Source organism: Gopherus flavomarginatus, chromosome 5 (genome assembly GCF_025201925.1).
Source record: "Gopherus flavomarginatus isolate rGopFla2 chromosome 5, rGopFla2.mat.asm, whole genome shotgun sequence".
NCBI classification, from domain to species: Eukaryota; Metazoa; Chordata; order Testudines; family Testudinidae; genus Gopherus; species Gopherus flavomarginatus.
Genome location: NC_066621.1, coordinates 38,672,681 through 38,693,031, shown reverse-complemented (window position 1 = coordinate 38,693,031; position 20,351 = coordinate 38,672,681). Strand labels below are relative to the sequence as shown.

The window sequence follows — 20,351 nt, the reverse complement described above, 5'->3', positions numbered from 1 at the left end:
TCTTGATGGCTCCCATCAACTAGAACAACTGGTTATAAATAACTCTATTTACTTGCAAGCCTTCCTGTGAGTCAGGCCAGGAAGAATGAAGGCTTGGGGTCTCACAGGACATGTGACCATGTCACTTGCTACTGGAATCCATCTTAAACCTAGTGCTTTTCCATTTAGAAGGAGGGGTGGGGACCTAGAGAGACAAGATTCCCGCCTTGTGCCAAAGCTATAAACAGAACAGAATAAAAGAAGCTTCCAGTCATTTGAAAACCTCTAGTTTCCACCTAACATGGCTGTTGGAACTAACAAAAATTGCACCAGGGAAAGGACTGGGCCCAGACTAGGAAAGAGTCTAGTCTGTGAAAGAAGCTTTTTGGAACATATCTGAGGGGAAGCTTTTACCTGTAATCAGTTTCTTAATGTATTAGGTTTAGACTTGCACATTTTTGCTTTATTTTGTATGGTGACTTACTTTGTTCCGTCTGTTATTACTTGGAACCACTTAAATCCTACTTTTTATACTTAATAAAATCACTCTTGTTTATTAGTAAACCCAGAGTAAGTGATCAATACCTGGGGGAGCAAACAGCTGTGCATATATTTCTATCAGTGTTATAGAGGGTGGACAATGTATGAGTTTACCCTGTATAAGCTTTGTACAGAGTAAAACGGATTTATTTTGGGTTTGGATCCCATTGGGAACTGGGTGTCTAGGAGATAGATGACCTATTGAGCAGTTTTTGGTTAAAATCTGCAGCTTTGGAGGCGTGGACCAGACCTTGGTTTGTGTTGCAGCAGGCTAGCATGTCTCACTCAACAAGGCAAGGGTTCTGGAAGTCCAAGATGGTAGGGAAAATGGGCTCAGAGGTAACTTCAGCATGTTAGGTGACAATTTCAAGGGGAATTCTGTGACCAAACCCATCACACCTGAATAACTTTGTCAACAGTTTACAGTGTCCTTGGCATTCTCATTTGGGAGATATTCAATGCCACTGGGCCTGCCATGTAAAGGATTTCACCCTTTCTTGTCAACACCCCTTGTTTTCATGAGAATTTGGGAGCACTTTCGTTACTACGGCCCATTTTTTCTTAAAGACAACAGAGTCAGGGGGCTTCATTCATTCCATTTTTGCCAAGGAGTTAACTTGGAGTTGTCGTAAACAGATAGCTAAGGGTTAATGTCTCTTTCCCCTTGCAAAGGAGTAACCTGAAACACCTGACCAGAGGACCAATCAGGAAACAAGACTTTTTCAAATCTGGGTGGAGGGAAGTTTGTGTGTGAGTCCTTGGTTCTTGTCTTGTGCCTGTCTCTCTCTCGGCTATGAGAGGATTTCCGTCTCCTGCTTTCTAATCTTCTGTTTCCAAGTTGTAAGTACAAAGATAGGAAGACCATAGGTTTGTATTTTTGTATTTACATGTGTGTAGTTGCTGGAATGTGTTAAATTGTATTCTTTGTGGATAAGGCTGTTTATTCATATTTCTTTTAAGCAATTGACCCTGTATTGGTCACCTTAACACAGAGAGACCATTTTTATGTATTTTTTTCTTTCTTTTTATATAAAGCTTTCTTTTAAGACCTGTTGGAGTTTTTCTTTAGTGGGGAACTCCAGGGAATTGAATCTGTAGCTCACCAGGGAATTGGTGGGAGGAAGAAGTCAGGGGGAAATCTGTGTGTGTTAGATTTACTAGCCTGACTTTGCTTACCCTCTGGGTGAAGAGGGAAGTACTTGTGTTTCCAGGACTGGAAACAGGGATGGTGGCGTCCCTCTGTTTAGATTCACAGAGCTTGCTTCTATGTATCTCTCCAGGAACCCAGGGAGAGAACACCTGGAAGGGAGAAGGGAAGGGAAATGGTTTATTCCTCTTTGTTGTGCGACTCAAGGAATTTGGGTCTTGGAGGTCCCCAGGGAAGGTTTTTGGGGGACCAGAGTGCCCCAAAACACTCTAATTTTTTGGGTGGTGGCAGCTTTACCAGGTCCAAGCTGGTAACTAAGCTTGGAGGTTTTCATGCTAACCCCCATATTTTGGAAGCTAAGGTCCAAATCTGGGAATAGGTTATGACATGGTGGTAGCAGTGGGATAGATAGATAGAATCCAGAAGCCAATAGGAATATTATATTTTTCTTTTCTCTGCTAGGGGCTTTTAAGCAGAGAGAAACAGTTTGGTTTTAAAAGGAACCAGAGAGAATTTTTTTTCTCTGCTCTCTCTTGCAGTTTCTGGCTTGCATATTAAGCAAGGAACCATTAAGAAACTATTACGGGTCTTTTGTCACACAATAGCACTCCCATTGTGAGACAAGTATCCAGCAATACACATGCAAATAAAGTGGTTTTTCTGGTTTACTTTACATTTAAAAGATTAGCTAGAGGAAGAAAGGGAAAAAGGCACTGTTGCTAGGCAGACCCCAGGAGGCAACAGAGAACCTGCAGTTCAGACAACAAACACCAGAGGGCACCCCAACACAAGAAAACAGGATGTCATGAAAACCAGACGCAGTACAGCTGGAAGGAATGGAAAAACAGATAGAACTGCTCGGAACACAGATGGCCAGAGATGAGGCAACTCACAAACAAGAGATGGAAAGGCTACAAAAACAAGAAGAAGCCAAAAATGCAGCCCACCACAGAAAACTACAAGAAGAAGAGGTGGCCCACAAAATGAAACAAGCAGAAGAAGAGGTAGCCTACCGCCGAGAAATGGAAAAACAACAAAAAGGAAAAACAGAGAAAACATGAACTGGACTTAGCACAGGCTGGGCAGCATGCGCCAGCCAATCCTAACAACCCTTCGCCAATTATGGTTCCACATCACAGGAAATTTCCCACCTACAAGGCAGGTGATGACACTGAGGCCTTCTTGGAAAATTTTGAAAGAGCCTGTCTTGGGTACAGCATCCCTGAAGACCAGTACATGGTAGAATTGAGGCCACAGCTCAGTGGACCTTTAGCAGAGGTGACGGTTGAAATGCCTAAAGAGAACATGAACGACTACAAACTTTTTCAAACCAAGGTCAGATACAGAATGGGGATAACCCCGGATCATGCCCATCGGTGTTTCAGAACCCAAAAGTGGAAACCAGATGTGTCATTTCCCAAACACGCCTACTACGTTGGGAAAAATTATGAGGCCTGGATATCAGGAAACAATGTTAAATCTATAGATGAACTGCACCCCCTCATACAAATGGAGCAGTTCTTGGATGGTGTTCCTGAGGACATAACACGGTACATACAAGATGGAAAACCCAAAAATCTCGTTGAGGCGGGGGAGATTGGAGCCAGATGGATGGAAGTGGCAGAAAGCAAGAAAGCTACTGTCAAGGGGAACAAATACCCCAGGGGGCACACCGACCATAAACCCTACAACCGAGGACAGCCAAAGACCCCACATACAACCCAAGTAAAGCCACAGATGCCCTATTCTTCCACCTCACCAGTCTCCAGTAACCCATCTCGACCCAGTGACCAGTCAGATGGAAGATGCTTTAAGTGTAATGAACTGGGACATATCAAGGCCAACTGCCCAAAGACCGCCAACTGAGTGCAGTTCATTACACCATCATCACACCAAAGATCCCCAGGCCCAGATGCCTCTCAAATACCCTTGGAGCGAAGGGAAAATTTGAGAGTGGGCGGAAAGAAGGTTACTGCGTGGAGAGACACGGGGGCACAAGTGTCAGCTACCCACCAATCCTTTGTAGACCCCAAATTCATCAACCTAAAGGCCCAAGTTACAATTTACCCCTTCATGTCACAAGCTGTAGACTTGCCTACCACTGAACTGCCTGTCCAGTACAAAGGCTGGTCAGGAATGTGGACTTTTGCAGTCTATGACAATTATCCTATCCCCATGCTACTGGGGGAAGACTTGGCCAACCAGGTGAAGCGGGCCAAGCAAGTGGGAATGGTTACATGTAGTCAAACCAGGCAAGCTTCCAGACCCATTCCTGTTCCTGAGCCGTCCACAGACGCCCCGTCTGTGTTACCAGAGACCCAGACAGAGGTAGTGGACCCAGATTCCATGCCAACCACTGAAGCAGCCACAGCACCTCCAGTCTCAGGCCCGGAACTCGAACAGCAACCAGCACCAGCAAGTGCAACCACATCTTCAAACTCAACGCCAGAGGGCGCCAGCGAGCCAGAACTGGCAGAAGCAACGGACAGCCATACCCAAAAGTCTCAGCCAGAGCCTGAAATACCCTCAGGTGCACCAGCGGAGAGCGGTTCACCAGCAACGGAAACAACCCCATCACCTACATCGCTTCCAGAGGGACCAAGCCCAAGTCCCCAGTTTGAGGAAGAACTGGTGACCCCAGCCTCAAGGGAACAGTTCCAGACTGAGCAGGAAGCAGATGACAGCCTTCAGAAAGCTTGGGCATGGATGTTGCCAAGTATGTCCGGTCTTGTGAGGTATGCTAAAGAGTGGGAAAGCCCCAAGACCAGGTCAAGGCCCCTCTCCAGCCACTCCCCATAACTGAGGTCCCATTTCAGTGAGTAGCTGTGGATATTCTGGGTCCTTTCCCAAAAAAGATGCCCAGAGGAAAGCAGTACGTACTGACTTTCGTGGACTTTGCTACTCGATGGCCGGAAGCAGTAGCTCTAGGCAACACCATGGCTAACGCTGTGTGTCACGCCCTAACAGACATTTTTGCCAGGGTAGCTTGGCCCTCCGACATCCTTACAGATTCAGGATCTAATTTCCTGGCAGGGACCATGCAAAACTGTGGGAAACTCATGGGGTGAACCACTTGGTTGCCACCCCGTACCACCATCAAACCAATGGCCTGGTGGAAAGGTTTAATGGAATTTTGGGGGCCATGATACGTAAGTTTGTCAACGAACACTCCAATAATTGGGACCTAGTGTTGCAGCAGTTGCTGTTTGCCTACAGGGCTGTACCACATCCCAGTTTAGGGTTTTCACCATTTGAACTTGTGTATGGTCACGAGGTTAAGGGGCCATTACAGTTGGTGAAGCAGCAATGGAAGGGGTTTATGCCTTCTCCAGGAACTAACATTCTGGATTTTGTAAGCAACCTACAAAGCACTCTCCGACACTCTTTAGCCCTTGCTAAAGAAAACCTAAAGGATGCTCAGGAAGAACAAAAGGCCTGGTATGACAAACATACCAGAGAACGTTCCTTCAAGGTAGGAGACCAGGTTATGGTCTTGAAGGCGCAACGGGGCCCATAAGATGGAAGCATCATGGGAAGGGCCATTCACAGTCCAAGAGCACCTGGGAACTGTGAACTACCTCATAGCATTTCCCAATTCCTCACTAAAGCCTAGAGTGTACCATGTTAATTCTCTCAAGCCTTTCTATTCCAGAGACTTACAAGTTTGTCAGTTTACAGTCCAGGGAGATGATGCTGAATGGCCTGACAGTGTCTACTACGATGGGAAAAAAGACGGTGGCGTGGAAGAGGTGAACCTCTCAACCACCCTGGAATGTCTGCAGCGGCGACAAATCAAGGAGCTGTGCACTAGCTTCGCCCCATTGTTCTCAGCCAACCCAGGACGGACTGAACGGGCATACCACTCCATTGACACAGGTAATGCTCATCCCATTAGAACCCCACCCTACCGGGTGTCTCCTCATGCCCAAGCTGCTATTGAACAGGAGATCCAGAACATGCTACAGATGGGTATAATCCGCTCATCTACCAGTGCATGGGCATCTCCAGTGGTTCTGGTACCCAAACCAGATGGGGAAATACGCTTTTGCATGGACTATCGTAAGCTCAATGCGGTAACTCGTCCAGACAACTATCCAATGCCACGCACCGATGAGCTATTGGAGAAGTTGGGATGTGCCCAGTTCATCTCTACAATAGACTTAACCAAGGGGTACTGGCAAGTACCACTAGATGAACCTGCCAAGGAAAGGTCAGCATTCGTCACCCATGTGGGGTGTATGAATTTAATGTCCTTCCTTTCGGGCTGCGAAATGCACCCGCCACCTTCCAGAGGCTGGTAGAGGGTCTACTAGCAGGACTGGGATATGCAGTTGCCTACCTCGATGATGTGGCCATTTTTTCAGACTCCTGGCCCGAACACCTTCTACACCTGGAAAAGGTCTTTGAGCGCATCAGGCAGGCTGGACTAACTGTTAAGGCCAAAAAGTGTCAAATAGGCCAAAACAGAGTGACTTACCTGGGGCACCAGGTGGGTTGAGGAACCATAAACCCCCTACAGGCCAAGGTGGATGCTATCCAAAAGTGGCCTGTCCCAAGGTCAAAGAAACAAGTCCAATCCTTCTTAGGCTTGGCCGGGTACTACAGGCGATTTGTACCACACTACAGCCAAATTGCTGCCCCACTGACCGACCTGACCAAAAAGACCCAGCCAAATGCAGTTAACTGGACTGATGAGTGTCAAAAGGCCTTTACCCAACTTAAGGCAACGCTCATGTCTGACCCTGTGCTCAGGGCCCCGGACTTTGACAAGCCATTCCTAGTAACCACTGATGCATCTGAGCGTGGTATAAGAGCAGTTCTCATGCAGGAAGCAACGGATCACAACTTCCATACTGTCGTGTTTCTCAGCGAGAAACTGTCTGAGAGGGAAAGTCACTGGTCAGTCAGTGAAAAGGAATGCTATGCCATTGTGTATGCTCTGGAAAAGCTACGCCCATATGTTTGGGGACGGCGGTTCCAGCTACAAACTGACCATGCTGCGCTAAAGTGGCTTCATACTGCCAAGGGGAACAACAAGAAACTTCTTCGTTGGAGTTTAGCTCTCCAAGATTTTGATTTTGAAATTCAGCACATCTCAGTAGCTTCTAACAAAGTAGGTGATGCACTCTCCCATGAGAGTTTCCCAGAATCCAGTAGTTAAAAAGTGTTCTTAAAATGTGAAAGTCTAGGGATCTAACATAGCGATTGTGGGAAGAGACTGATCTTTATTTCCAGGTTCATCATATGATCTGCGTTAACCAAGGTTATACATACCACTGTCACATGGTGGAGGTTGATATACAATACCTACAGTGTCTAGTGTAATAATTTATTTATATTGCAAGAGCATCTAGATGCACCAGTCATGGATCAGGATGCCAATCTTCTAGGCACTGTATACCTATCCCCCATCATATCTTTATCTAATTTCACCCCTCTAGTTCTGTGCCTTCTATATCTTCACTCTCCATCTGCATCTCCATGCTCATTGTGCTTATTTTGCCACAGGGCAGTCTCCTTTGCTGTTCTTCTTTGTTACTGACAGGACTGGACTTGGCAGGAACGTGTCTGATAGGAATTAGCTTTACTGAGCAGAGGCATAGAACAAAAATGGGTTAATCAGTGCAAGATGAGCTCTCTATTGGGAAATCTAGCTTCATAGGGAGCCTCCTTGTTCTGTGGAAGGTCCCAGCATTGCGGGAAGTCATGCAGCTCTGAAGAGACATCAAAGACAAAACTCTTGCATACACTGGGGTTTTGGCTCAATTTCAGCCACCAATGTAAAACCCTAGTGTAGACAAGCAAAACTGCTATTTGTACTGATGGAGCTGACCCTGGTTTTGAGCAGCTACAGGAGTGGCTGGGCCTGATAGCTGTACCCAAAGCAAATCCCTACACAGACACTGATGTAAAGAAGGGGAGTGAAGAGAGTGATAGGAAAGCACTGACTAGACCTGCTATTGTTCAATTGTGCAGTGAGTCAGCTAACTGGGGAAGCAATTATATAGTGAATCAATTATGATCTGCAGTAATAACACAAGGAATCAATAATGAAACAATTATGCTGGGAGTCCATTAATGAAAGAGTCAATTGTACACCAAATCAATTATGCAGAGGGCAGTCAAGGGAATGGGGACAACAGCCAGCTAGTCGGGAGCTGATACTACCAGGTCTAGACAATCAGGGATTAAGTGATGTCAATAGTCAAGTAAAGTTGTAAAGACATGACTACGACTCTGGTGTTGGTTGGGTGCCCAGTTCCTCCAGCCCAGCAGGAGACAGGGAGAAGATAGCACTGGCATGGTGATGCCTGGAAGAAGTGGTAGCGAGGGCCTACAGGTGTCTCATCAGCAACACCTTCATGACTGGGAGCAAAGGGGAAGGTTGGGAAGGATCTGGATCCCATGAAGGCTAAATCCACCAACTCTCTCCCTGCCTCCCTCCCAAACAAAAAATCCTAGATAAACATTAAATGAGATCTGAATCCCAGAGTCCCTGTTTCCCTGGATAGTTTCTAACCACATCTCCCAAAATCTAGATGAGGAGGTGGGGATGGAGGCAGCTCCCTTTGTTTCTGATGAGTAAACAGAAAAGGTCTGGGCCCAGGGGCTTGAAGCCTGTTAGCACTGCTGTTGCGTGATCACATCTGGTACCAAGTGTTTCCCAAATAGCCCCTTCTGGGCTAATCCATGTGCGGAAAATGCCTCGGCAGCGATACTGTCGAGTGGGGGTCCTGGCAGCAGCTTGGTGTTGCATGTGCTGTGGTTATTTCAGCATGATGGTGCTTGCTCTAGGTGCCACGGCTGTCTTTGGGTTCATGCCTGTCCGCACCAGGCAGGGACTGTCTGGAAACGAATTAACTCTTCCTGTGCCAAAGCTACGCCGTGCCCAGGAGCTAATGAAGCAGGGAGTCAGCTGGGGCCTGGGAGGGTTGTGGCATATGCAGGAACCATGGGCAGGGCCTAGTGCTTGGGGGAAGGGAATGGAGGCATCTCCCTACCAAACATGCTAGGCCCCTGAGCTCCAGAACCCCGGTGCTCTGCGCCAGGGCCAGATTAACCTTTTGTGGGCCTGGCACCAAACATATTTGTGGGCCCCCAAGGGGGCAATGGAGTGTGGCGCAGAAGGGGTCGGTCCATGGAGCGAGGGGCTAGCCTGGGGCCTAGCATGGGCGGCCCTGCTCCGCCAAGCCCAGTGCAAAGGCACTATTTACAAACCGGCAGTTGCCATACGCACAGTGGCCCACCCAGCCCTGTGCTGCCACCATGCCCCTTCCCCTCAGGGATGGGCCCATGACAAGCCACAGAGCCCCCAGCCCCTCCAACTCTGGAACAGCCCTCTGATTCCCTATGGCCAGAGCCCCCCCCCGCCCCTACCACAAATGCGCAGTGCCCTGCACAACACACCTGCCCAGCACCCCCTGCTCACAGCCCCACTACAACTGCCTAGCACCCCACACAGAAACCCCATTCCCTAGTGCCCCAGCACACAGATCTTCCCCACCCCATCACAGCCCAGCAACCCCCACCACCCATACCCTCCAGACAACCTCTCCCCCACGCCCTACCTCCCGGCCACATTCACCAGCTCTGCTGGGAGGTGACTATCTGCTGGGTTGAGTTGCCAGTGCAGGTCCCGAGGCAGGAAATAGTTCTGACCCCTCGGAAGAGGTGCGATCAGTCAGGCCAGGGCCTGCCCCAGCCAGCCTCCCTCAGGACCCACTTGCCCGGAGGGGCCCAACCAAGCCTCCCCAATGTCCCCCCTGCCCCCAATTGGCTGAGACTAGCCAGGCTTCTGCACCAGTCCCAAGTGCTTCAGCTCCAGTGAAACAGGTGCGGCTCCAAAAGTGGTGGGAAGCAGGGATGGGAGCCCCAGGTGCACTGTTATCTGGCCAGGGGGCAGAGAGAAGCCAGCAGCTGGGGCCAAGGGCTGAAGAGAAGCTAGTGATGGGCAGAGCCAGCAGCCTTGGGGGGTGGGGAGGTCCTCAGGATGCAGTGCATGGACCTGGCTCCATGGCGCCACTGGCACAGGGTAACCAGATGTCCCGTTTTTAAAGGGACAGTCCCACTTTTGGGAACTTCTTCTTATATAGGCGCCTATTATCCCCCACCCCAATCCGTTTTTTTCACAGTTGCTGTCTGGTCACCCAGCGCTGGCACCACTGTAAACCCGGCACTGGCTCTGCCCCCACACGGCTGATCATGGCAGCTGAGCCCCGGAGGGTTTGGCCTGTTCTGGATTAGCCCAGGTCAGAGCCGGGCCAGACCCAGGATTTCCCCTCCCCCCATCCCGGGCACGCGCTCTCGTGGGAATGGCGCTTAGTGACAGCAGCCTGAGGCCCAGCCCCGCCCCTTCCTGTGGGAGAGCGCTCGGCTGACTCCCGCCCCGCCCCCTCCGCAGCCTCACTGTGGAACGAAGATGGCGTGCGGCTGAAAGCGCTGAACACAGGGCTAGCTGCGGAGCGTACCATTCTCCCAGGGGCGATCACCTTCTTCCCCCCTACCTCCACAGCAATGGTGAGGCTCACTTCCGGACGAGGACCGGAACCCGGAAGTGTATGGCACTGGAAGCTCCCTGTGTGCTCACAGGTGAGTTGTCTCTGATTATCGGCTCTTTATCGCTTAACCCCTTCCCGGCTAGGTCTCGCGAGAACAGGGGGGATTTGCTCTCTTCTTCCCCTGCTCTCAGCTGGCGACAGGGGCGGGAGGCTTGACGGACTGTGCGCGCGAGGATGCGCCGACGTTCCATACGCCCCGCCTTCCTCTCTCGCGCGCCGATCTCTCTCCCCCTCTCCAGGTGGCGTAGCACGTGCATCAGCCCCCAATGTCCAGCCCAGCGCGTGGTGCCCTTCCCGCCCTTCGCCGGCGGTGGGAGGGGTTGTTGCGCCACGAGGCCCCCTGGCTGTCTCGGCCCACGCCCCACCCTGCTCTCGCACCAACACACCCGGGGCAGTGCCGTCAGGGTGGGTAACTCGGCCCCCACACAGCCAGAGCGGATGGCTGCTCCTATGTGCCCAGCGCTGGCCCTTCCTCATGTGGGTGACTTGCATCAGTGTCCAGTGCAGTCCTCGTGTGGGTGAATTGTGCCCGCACACCCAGCCGCACCCTGTGTTCACGACTCACATTATGCTCTGCCGGCCTGGGAGTGGGCTGTACCCAATGTGCCTAACACCAGCCTTAAGTGAATGACTCATGCCAACCCTCCTGTTGCTGCTGCCAGGTGAGTGACTTGTGCCATTGCAACCAGGGCTGCCCCATGCACGTGACTTGTGCCATTGCAACCAGGGCTGCCCCATGCACGTGACTTGCACCAACCCTCCCAGACCCAGCCTATGTGGGTGACTTATGCCAACACGCTCAGTGGATCTGACCCCATAGGCCGCCTCATAAGCCACTTGCTTTCACTATTACTAATGAATGGCCCTCATCAGCTGAGAAATAACATTGCTGCTCATCAAATGACTTACTAAATAGGTCCCCCCGCCCCCATCCCCTTCACACTGGGCTTTCCAGGCTTCTGATTCTAGGGCCTCTTCAGCAGAAGCCAGTTCTACCAGTGAACATTCTCTGTTGAAATTATTCTAATATAGATGTGGCCATGCCATTAGAATTGCTTTTGTTCTCTAGGAGATTATAGATACGCTGAAACGAGGTAGGGTTTCCAGCTGCCCAAGTTCTCACTGCCCTATTTCATTCATCTTGCGAATGTGGCTCCTGGGACAGGTAAGCCTGGAGTTTGTTTCTGGGTCTACAATGTGATGACAAAATTTGCTGATGCACATATGCCTTCTGGTTTCACAACATGATTATTAGATGGGTTTGGTTGTGAGACTGATGCAACATCTCCAGAGGCAGAATCTATGAGATGCTTCACTTGAACCAGGGGTAGAACAGACAGCCGCAGTTACTACTAGGTTAAAATCTGCACTAGTTGTCTCATTGGTCCCTTTTCGCACCTCTGCAGGAATGTACCTCTTTTTTTTTTCCCCATTTAGTTTTTATTTTGTTCACAGTTACTGTGTATAGCACTTCTCTGACAAAGTATGACCTTAACATGTAACAAAGCTAAATGGCACAAGACAGCCAGAGCATATATAAATGATGGAAAAGAGTGCTGCAAAGGGTTTATTCCACTGACCTCAGTAGAGTTAATCCTGATTTACAAAGGTGTAGGAGCCCATTGCATGGAAAAGATGAAAGTATTTATTCATAAAGGGAAAAGAAAGGAAAGAGAAATTCAGGTGTGACATAGGCAAGAAGATAAAAACTTATTGTCAGACATAATTTGAAAAGGTAGGGAGATACAGGAAGGCTGTTCCAGGTGTCAGGAGTGCCAGAGTGGAAAGCATTTACATCAGGTGATGTGTAGAGGAGTAGCATGAAAATATGCAGGGAAGTGTGTCCAGAGATAGACGATTGGTTTTAAAAACAAAGGGGGGGATCATATTGAGCATAATCCTGAAATAAATGGCCAGCTAGTGAAGTTGTTTAAGAAGTGGGTTGATATAACCACACTATTTGGTATGTCTGAGAAGGTGTTTTTCTCCACTTTTAAATGCCTTTGTCCTGGCATAGTGTATGAATCACCTCCCTCTTTTGTCCCTGAAATGGAAATGCAATGTTGTTGTATCCATGTTTGTCTCAGGATATTAGAGAGATAAGGTAGATGAATAATATCTTTTATTGGACCAACTTCTCTTCGTGAGAGTGACAAGCTTTTGAGCTTACCTCTATTGCCAGCAGATGTTGGTCCAAAAAAAGATATTACCTCACTCACCTTGTCTCCCTGAAATGGAAAGACAGTTGCCAAAATCAAAATGGCTGGATCTGCTGTGTTTTCTTTTTCTCTCTGTCCTCAGACTGTCCGTTGTCTGTAGTGTGACAGAATCCTCCCCACCACTGTTGGTTGACATCATTTATCAAAGCCTCTTGTTAAGTCTGTCATGGGATTTATATCTATATATTGTCAATGTGCAGCTTGCTTTGTGAAACCTAGTAATTGTCCATTTACACTCCTCATCTCTTAGGAATTCACATTCCCCAGTGAAAATGGAGACATTAAGGGACCTATCTGTGAAGGAGCTCCAGGAGCTGCAGGGGAATTCTGAGGAGATCCAGCGTCTGGCACTAGAATCAACAGAGGTAAACATTACCATGCATGCTGCAGGGTGAGGAAAGTGTGTGGATGTAGATAGGAGGTACTGCTCCTCATTGGCTGTGGCTTTTGATCTCCCCTCTCAGGTCCAGGAACTACAGCTGGAAAGGGAGATGGCCTTGGCCACAAACCGAAGCCTGGCAGAGCAGAACCTGGAGTTCCAGACACCGCTGGAAACTGGCCGCACAAACCTTTCCGACAGATACCAGAAGCTGCAGAAGCTGGCAGAACAGTGCCAGGAGCAGAAGGCAAAACTGGGTACATGTCTCCCAAACCACCTACCCTCCCGAGTGCAGTCAGGTCATCTATAACCAGGGCTTCTTCCCCTCCTCCCTCCCCACCCACTTCCTGCCCAGCAGATTGAGGAGCTCCCTTTCTATACAAGGGATCTGTATTCTGAATCTGTCTTCTCCAGATTTCAGAGTAGCAGCCGTGTTAGTCTGTATCCGCAAAAAGAACAGGAGTACTTGTGGCACCTTAGAGACTAACAAATTTATTTCAGCATGAGCTTTCGTGAGCTACAGCTCACTTCTTTGGATGCATAGAATGGAACACACAGACAGGAGATATTTATACATACAGAGAACATGAAAAGGTGGAAATATGCATACCAGCAGGAAGAGTCATCTCAATTGATTAGACTGTTCCTGCTGGTATGCATATTTCCACCTTTTCATGTTCTCTGTATGTATAAATATCTCCTGTCTGTGTGTTCCATTCTATGCATCCGAAGAAGTGAGCTGTAGCTCACGAAAGCTCATGCTGAAATAAATTTGTTAGTCTCTAAGGTGCCACAAGTACTCCTGTCTTCTCCTGGTGTTTGTTCAGACTGACCTGGACAGAATAGAGGTGATTCCCTAGTCAAAAGAGACTGCACAATGTTGGTTTCTCCTTCTGTTTTCTTCCTATATTAAAACTTCCCAAGGCAGCGAAGGTTCCTGTTGTGATTTTGAGGGGTTTAACAGAGTTTTGGTGGCATGGGGCAGGAAGGTGACATAGTTTCTACTTCTTTACACTTTGCTGGGATCATGAGTCAAAGCATAGAGCTTTGGGATAGGTCCCTAGTATTGTCTCTGAGAGAGCTGGAGACATGGTTATTTTGCCTAGTTTCTGTATGTCACATTTTAGTCATCACATTTTTCCTCCCTAGAGAAATTCTCTACGGCCATGCAGCCTGGGACCCTGTTAAATCTTCTGCAGGTGGAGGGCCAAAGGATTGAAGAGGAATCTGAGGTGATTCTAACTTTTAAGTCCAAATTGAAATAAAATTGCCATTAGTCAATCTCCCTGAAAACTTGAAATTATCCTCTCCAACCAACACCCTAAATTGGAGATTATCTCCCATTGATTGACACCATTGTCCTAAAGATTGGGATTATCACTCCTTTACGGTTGAGTGGTTTAACTGTTTCCATGTGATCTAGGCCATGTCTGAGAACATGGGGTCTGAGCTGGAGCTGGTAGAGAACATTAGAGGGGGCAGCAGTGGTATCAATGGTGCCTTGTGTTTCAGACTATGGCCGAGAAGTTCCTGGAGGGCGAAGTGCCACTGGAGATATTTCTTGAGCAGTTTTCCTCCATGAGGAAGTTGTCCCACCTGCGACGGGTCAGAGTGGAAAAGCTCCAGGAGGTACTGAGGAAGTCTGAAGCTTCACAGGAACCAGCCAATGACTCTCATTTTAACCACCAGCATCCTGCTCCTCACACAACTCCTGGGCCTGCTGACGAGCAGCAGCCACAGCCCTTCCAATCAGGAACACCATCCTTCCCTTTGCCCTATAGTCCAGCCCCAGGCATGCCTGTAGGCCCAGAAGCCCATGGAGCTCTCCAACCCGCTCCTTTCTCTGGAGCACCAGTTATAATGGGGCCCCTCACCTCCTCTCAGCCAAGCACCCAACCCACATTTCCCTATAAACCAGCTTCTGGATACCCACCTCGAGGCTCAACACCAGGATACTCCCAGCCTCAGACAAGAGGCTTATCTTCAGCTCCAGGGTACCCTGGGTCTCCATGCAGAGGTCCACCACCTGCCTCAGGTTACCCTCAATCCCAGCCCAGAGCTCCATCTGGACTGGGGTACCCTCAGCCTCCCCAGCCTCCATATTTCCCACCAGGAGGTGGAAGACCACAGTGTCCATACCCAACCCAGCCACCGCTACCTAGTTTCCCAATTCCATCCCAGTCTCCGTATCCCCCAGCTTCACATTCTCCCTTTGGATACCCACCACCTCGAGGCCCTGCTTGGCCTGGATACTAGTCAGTACTTCTGGAGAGCTTGCTTCATCATCCTCTCCTGTGTCATGGTCTGAGATATCAATCCTTGCTGAGAAATACGCGAAAGAAGAAAGAGATGGCAGTGTTGTCCTCAGATCCATACATGTATAAGCATTATGTATGATGAGAGGTGTGGTTCTGGCGTCATATACACACTAGCAGCATAAGGTGTAAGACAAAGGGACAACCTAACAGGACATCCGAGGATTGCACTATTTTAGGTTTTGGTTAATGAATAATACCGTGTGATGACTGCTGGCATTCTTCAGTGGCCACTTGTACTGGTTGGTCATTCGAAGCCGTGTTAGAAATACAAATAGTGGGCCAGATTCTCTGCTACTATAAATGGGCAAAACATGCACCAGCTGAGGACCTATGCATGAGATGCCTGTGTGTACATGGATATATACCAAAAGAATTCTAAACACACAGGTTTGTGAGAGATGGAGTAAGAATCTCAAACAATATTTGACCAGAAATGCTCGTATTTCTTCCCAGGGAACTCATTTGGAAACTAGATTAGCAGAGTCAGCCAGATTCAGAATCAATGCATAATTTATCTTGTCAGTGATAAGTGACTAGCTAGCATGTTGGGATAGGTCAGTCCTTGATATGCCCCATGTCACTGTAGCATAACTCCAAAACCGGCTTCAGTCCTCCCACTGCCAGCACACTGCAGGGCCAGCATTTCCTTATCACTACAATTTTACTGCAAAGCAAAGGTCTGTCCAGTGCTGCCACTGTCTATCCACTTCAGCTGTTTCCAACCTACTCATGGGGAAAGGCCTCTTTAGCACTGGCCCCTTTTAGCTATGAGACAGGCTGTGAGTCCTCCTTTGCAGGATGTGGATTATCACAGAGAAGGCATCAGGGTCATGAAATATCCCTGGGATTCGATATGTGGAATATCTGTTCTGCCATGGAGATAAAATGGGTTGGCGTGATGCTTCTGGAGCTGCTAGCAATTTGGAGGCAAGGCAGCATGTGCCTTGACCTGTAGAAATCTGGGTGACTGAGCCTTATTTGCTGATTGATGGTGGAAACACTACTACTATCCAGACTTTGGTAATGGTTCAATGAAACACTGAGGCATGTAAGGCCTCCTGCAATGCCTCTTCCTTCTCTCTAGTGACCTGCGGTAGGGTTGAAGGTACACTGGATCACGAAGCATCCAGTATCCCTTGCATTACCCCGCATCTGCCCCTTTCCTCCTGTGTTGACCTGAGGAAACAATGGACCCAACAGAGAGAATGAAGGATTCTGAACATAAATGATATTTTGCTTTGCTCTGCACTTACCTACCAAATTCTGTTTGCTTGCCTGTAAGTTATTTATAAAGATAGATGACTAATGGACTAGACCAGGTTGAATGCTTTTGAATTTGGTGGAAACGGGTCCCTATCTGTGATTAATTAGAGTAATAAAACTTGATTAATTGCACACAGGGTTGCAGCTGTGATTGTTTTGGGACATGAAGTGGTGCCTGATTGAAATTTTGTATTGATTTTGTGTTTTTGCCAACTCAGCATCCTTCCATTGATTTCCCTTTGATCGTGTTCATATAGTCTTTCCTCTTCTATCTCTTGCTGCCAAATTCTGTATACATCATATATCCTCCTTCCAGCCTTTCAGTCTGCAACCTACCCTAGGCGCCCATTTATGCAATCCTCTTCTCCAGGGGCCATTTGATCTCATGCTTCAGCATAATTTCTCCTTTACCTTCCTCTTCTGTGCACTGTAGTTTCTATCCTCCATTTTCCCATCCTGCGCCTCATTCCTTTGTCTCATTCCCTTTCAGTCTTGGTTTAATACTGACCTCCTCAACCCCCATTTCTGCAGCTTTGGGTGTCTCAAAGCTGACCTGAATGGACCCTCTCTCTCGGCTTGAATGAGAGGGTAATTCCCTCTCCATGGTTACACACACCCAGTCACAATTACAAACCCAGCAAAGGCTATTGCCAAAGTTTGTTTATTTTATTTTTTTTAAAGGGCAGGTCCTGTCATCTCCATATTGTTTGGTCTGTTCCATCTACAGCACCAGCTGAGTAGTTCTTTAGTGCCCAGGATGCATGGTGACCTTCACTGAGAAGCAAATTCTGTGAAAGAGAACTAGTCATTGATCTTCTGGTATTGGTTTTGTAAACTTTTTCTACCTAGTTCCCTAAATTCATGGAAATATAAAAAGCAACAAAGAGTCCTGTGGTACCTTATAGACTAACAGACATATTGGAGCATAAGCTTTCGTGGGTGGATACCCACTTTGTCAGATGTAGTCTATAAGGTGCCACAGGACTCTTTGTTGCTTTCTACAGATCCAGACTAACACAGCTACCCCTCTGATACATGGAAATATAAATTCTCTGTGTGTTCCCCCTTGCTCACTGTTTCTTTATCTACTGGAAACAGCAACAATAGCACAAACTCCTATGTTTCAAACAGTCTCGCTGCAGATGTAAGGAGTGAGTTTTTTCTTCATTTTGTCTGGGTGAGAAGAGCATAGCTGGGTTTTGTTGTTTATTTCACAAATAACATCATATGCCTGTCTGTGACATAACAGCTGTCTGCTGAGGAGATAATGAAATTACAGGACAGTGAGTTAAAACAAAGAATGGTTGGATTAACTCAGAATCAGATGTGATAATCTGTTTTCACACAAATGTTCTTTAGTCATAGGGAAGGAGAAAGAAGCAGAAACCTAGCGTCATAGACTTTAAGGTCAGAAGGGACCATTATGATTGTCTAGTCTGACTTCCTGCAGAACACAGGCCAGATTGGTTTGGTAAATTTTCTGCATGGTGTCACCGTATACTTAATAGCACTATAGTTTGAGGTAGAGTGTGAAGTGTGTTTCAGGAGTAGTCTAAGAGAAGGCTCTTAAAAATCTGCAAGTATCTATCTTATTTTTCTAGGAACTTATACTGCATTCATTACAGTGGTCTTTGGATGAGACTGAGTCTCCTTTTAGATTTAATATATTAAAGTATAATTTTGCTATGATAAGTGACTACATAAAAATGTTACTGCCTTACTCCACAGGCCTGCTCCCTGTGTGTAGTCAGAGTTGGATCTGTTGATTTCAGTGACAAATAAGGCTTTAGTATTTTTGACTCCTTAGCCCCCACGCAGCTTTGGAAAAGTTATTTAAATTCTCTTCTGAGTCTGGCATCATCAGCACACATGTCAGCCAAGTTCCAGCTGCTGAATCTTTATTATCAGCGTTATGCAAGCCAGTAAGATCCCAGCTTAACTGTCAGATAACAGGCTGAGCTTGTGTCACTTAGTAGAAACATCTTTTCTCATGTCATCTGAGAGAACTGATATGAAATTCACTGTGAGAAATAAGCATGGAGCTTGACCATGCCTTTTTGCCATGTCACTTCAGAACCAGGCTTTAGGAAAATCTTATTAATTTGTTTTACAATAGTGCCTGAATTGTGCTAGGCACTGGAGATGCACCAAGTAAGAGACAGGCATGGCTCCAGAGGGCTTGCTTCTCTTGTCTATGTATAGAGTATTACCATCCCCATTTTACAGAGGGGGAACTGAGGCCTAGAGAGAATAAGTGACTTGCCCGCGTTCACCCAGAGAATTTATGGCAGAACCATGATGAAGCCCAGTCTCCTTTGAACTCCAGTCTAGTGCCTCAGCTCCCCCCTCTCCTCCCGAAGGGTATTGCTCATTCTGTTATATTGAAAAAACAAGCATAACTACTATAAAAAAGCTTTATTACAACTGTTATTGCTTATTAAATATGTCATGTTTGTGTTAAACATTAGCTCCTCCCACTCTTATCACACATCCAGCTTGCCTCGATCTTACATATGCCTTCTCTTCACAAACTTAGGCACGCACACCCCCACACATACACACCAGCCCCACTCACATACACATTACCACAGGATATTGTACTCCTGAGGTACCTCAGCTGTCTGCTGAGCCAAACATGCATCATCACAGCTTCCTAAGTGACGTAAGAAGACAGTTTACTCATAATCTTTTCCATGGTACTTATTACCCTGGTATCCGAGCACCTCGCAGATATTAATGAAGTTGGCGTTACAATATCCTTGGAAGATAGTGAAGTATTCGACTGATTTAAATTGCAAGAGCAGGCATGGAGACTCTACAGTCCACTTCTCCAGGGACTAAGGCCTGGTATACACTTAAAAATTAGATCAACATAGCTACATTGCTCAGGGCTGAGAAAAATTTTGCACCCCAGACACCATAATTAGGTTGACCTAACCCCTACTGTAGATGTAGCCAGGTGGATGAAAGAATTCTTCTGTCAACCTAGCTATTGCCTCTCGGAGAGGTGGATTAACTGCATCAATGGAAAAAACCCTTCCATTAATGTTGGAAGGATCTACACTAAAGCTTATGTAGACATATCTTAAGTAAATAAACATCACCACTTCGCAGCCCAAATGTAAAACACAATTCTTACACTTGCTTGCCCTTAACAAACAACAACAAATCAACTTAAACATGCGCACAAATTTCCTCTGAGTGAGAGGAATGGAGAAGAAATCACAAGCGAGGAATGCTAGATGAATTTGTCATAGGAAGGTGCTCACATACCATAGTGATGGGCATAATACAAGAACCCGAATAGAATAGAATACAGAGGTTAGTGACCAACATGTAAAAATTAAATCCACTGATCATGGGTGCCCCAAATTTTAGTTGCCTAGCATGAAACATACAAGCCCATTGACTTCAGCTGGAGCTGTGAGTGCTCAGTACGGCTGAAAATTAGGCCCAGTGGGTCTGAAGCTGTGCACCAAAAAATAGAGACCTGCACAATTATGAGTGCTTTTGACATGTTGAGCCTAAGTGACTTGCCAAAGGTCACTGGGGGGAAACAAAGGCAGACATCCTGATTCTCTTTGCCCCTATGCATGGAAAGGGATGTGTAATTTGGGGCTACACTGACTTCCCCATCTTATGTCTCTGGCAGTGTGGGAAAAGCCTTTACAGCTGCATGTAGTAACACGGAAATGATTCCAGTGCAGGATTTTCTCAGGTAATTTTTTTCTTCTCTTCTGTCAGTTTTTCCAGTTGCCAGATTCCCACCTCTGTCTGCAGGGCAAGAAAACAAACCACATAGAAAATCACTTAACCTCTGCCAGAGTTTGAGAAGCGCAAATACAGCGATTGATTCAGCTCTCCTGTGTCTCCCCTCCCCTCCTTGGGTTTGGTGATGACGTGATTTGGGAATGGCTCAGCCTGGCAATACAGTGCCAAGGTTAGGGA

At 47.4% G+C, this 20,351-nt stretch overlaps 2 protein-coding genes and 1 long non-coding RNA gene across 6 annotated transcripts in view; 1 reads left to right on the top strand and 2 right to left on the bottom strand.

Annotated features, from left to right (window-relative positions):
* LOC127052686 (uncharacterized) overlaps positions 1-10,260 on the bottom strand; it is a 28,266-nt gene extending 18,006 nt beyond the window's left edge. Inside the window, exon 1 of the long non-coding RNA XR_007774866.1 lies at positions 10,171-10,260. This is a non-coding gene — a long non-coding RNA (uncharacterized LOC127052686). The remainder of the gene's footprint in view (positions 1-10,170) is intronic.
* On the top strand, positions 10,063-20,336 carry VPS37C (VPS37C subunit of ESCRT-I). Of its 3 annotated transcripts, none has more exons than XM_050956345.1 (5): positions 10,063-10,255; positions 12,694-12,808; positions 12,908-13,079; positions 13,972-14,054; positions 14,335-16,535. In XM_050956345.1, the coding sequence occupies exons 2-5, from the start codon at positions 12,716-12,718 to the stop codon at positions 15,076-15,078; spliced, it is 1,092 nt and encodes a 363-aa protein (XP_050812302.1). In that variant the 5' UTR covers positions 10,063-10,255; positions 12,694-12,715; the 3' UTR covers positions 15,079-16,535. The 3 variants fall into 3 exon arrangements, with proteins under 3 accessions (XP_050812302.1, XP_050812303.1, XP_050812301.1); XM_050956346.1 differs by lacking the exons at positions 10,063-10,255; positions 14,335-16,535 and adding exons at positions 10,573-10,886; positions 20,148-20,336; XM_050956344.1 differs by lacking the exon at positions 10,063-10,255 and adding an exon at positions 10,573-10,886.
* The window catches only part of CD5 (CD5 molecule), a 32,621-nt gene continuing 31,073 nt past the window's right edge, over positions 18,804-20,351 (bottom strand). For both annotated transcript variants that reach the window (XM_050956273.1, XM_050956274.1), the window contains exon 11: positions 18,804-20,177. The gene's annotated coding sequence lies outside the window, so the exon portion shown is untranslated. The remainder of the gene's footprint in view (positions 20,178-20,351) is intronic.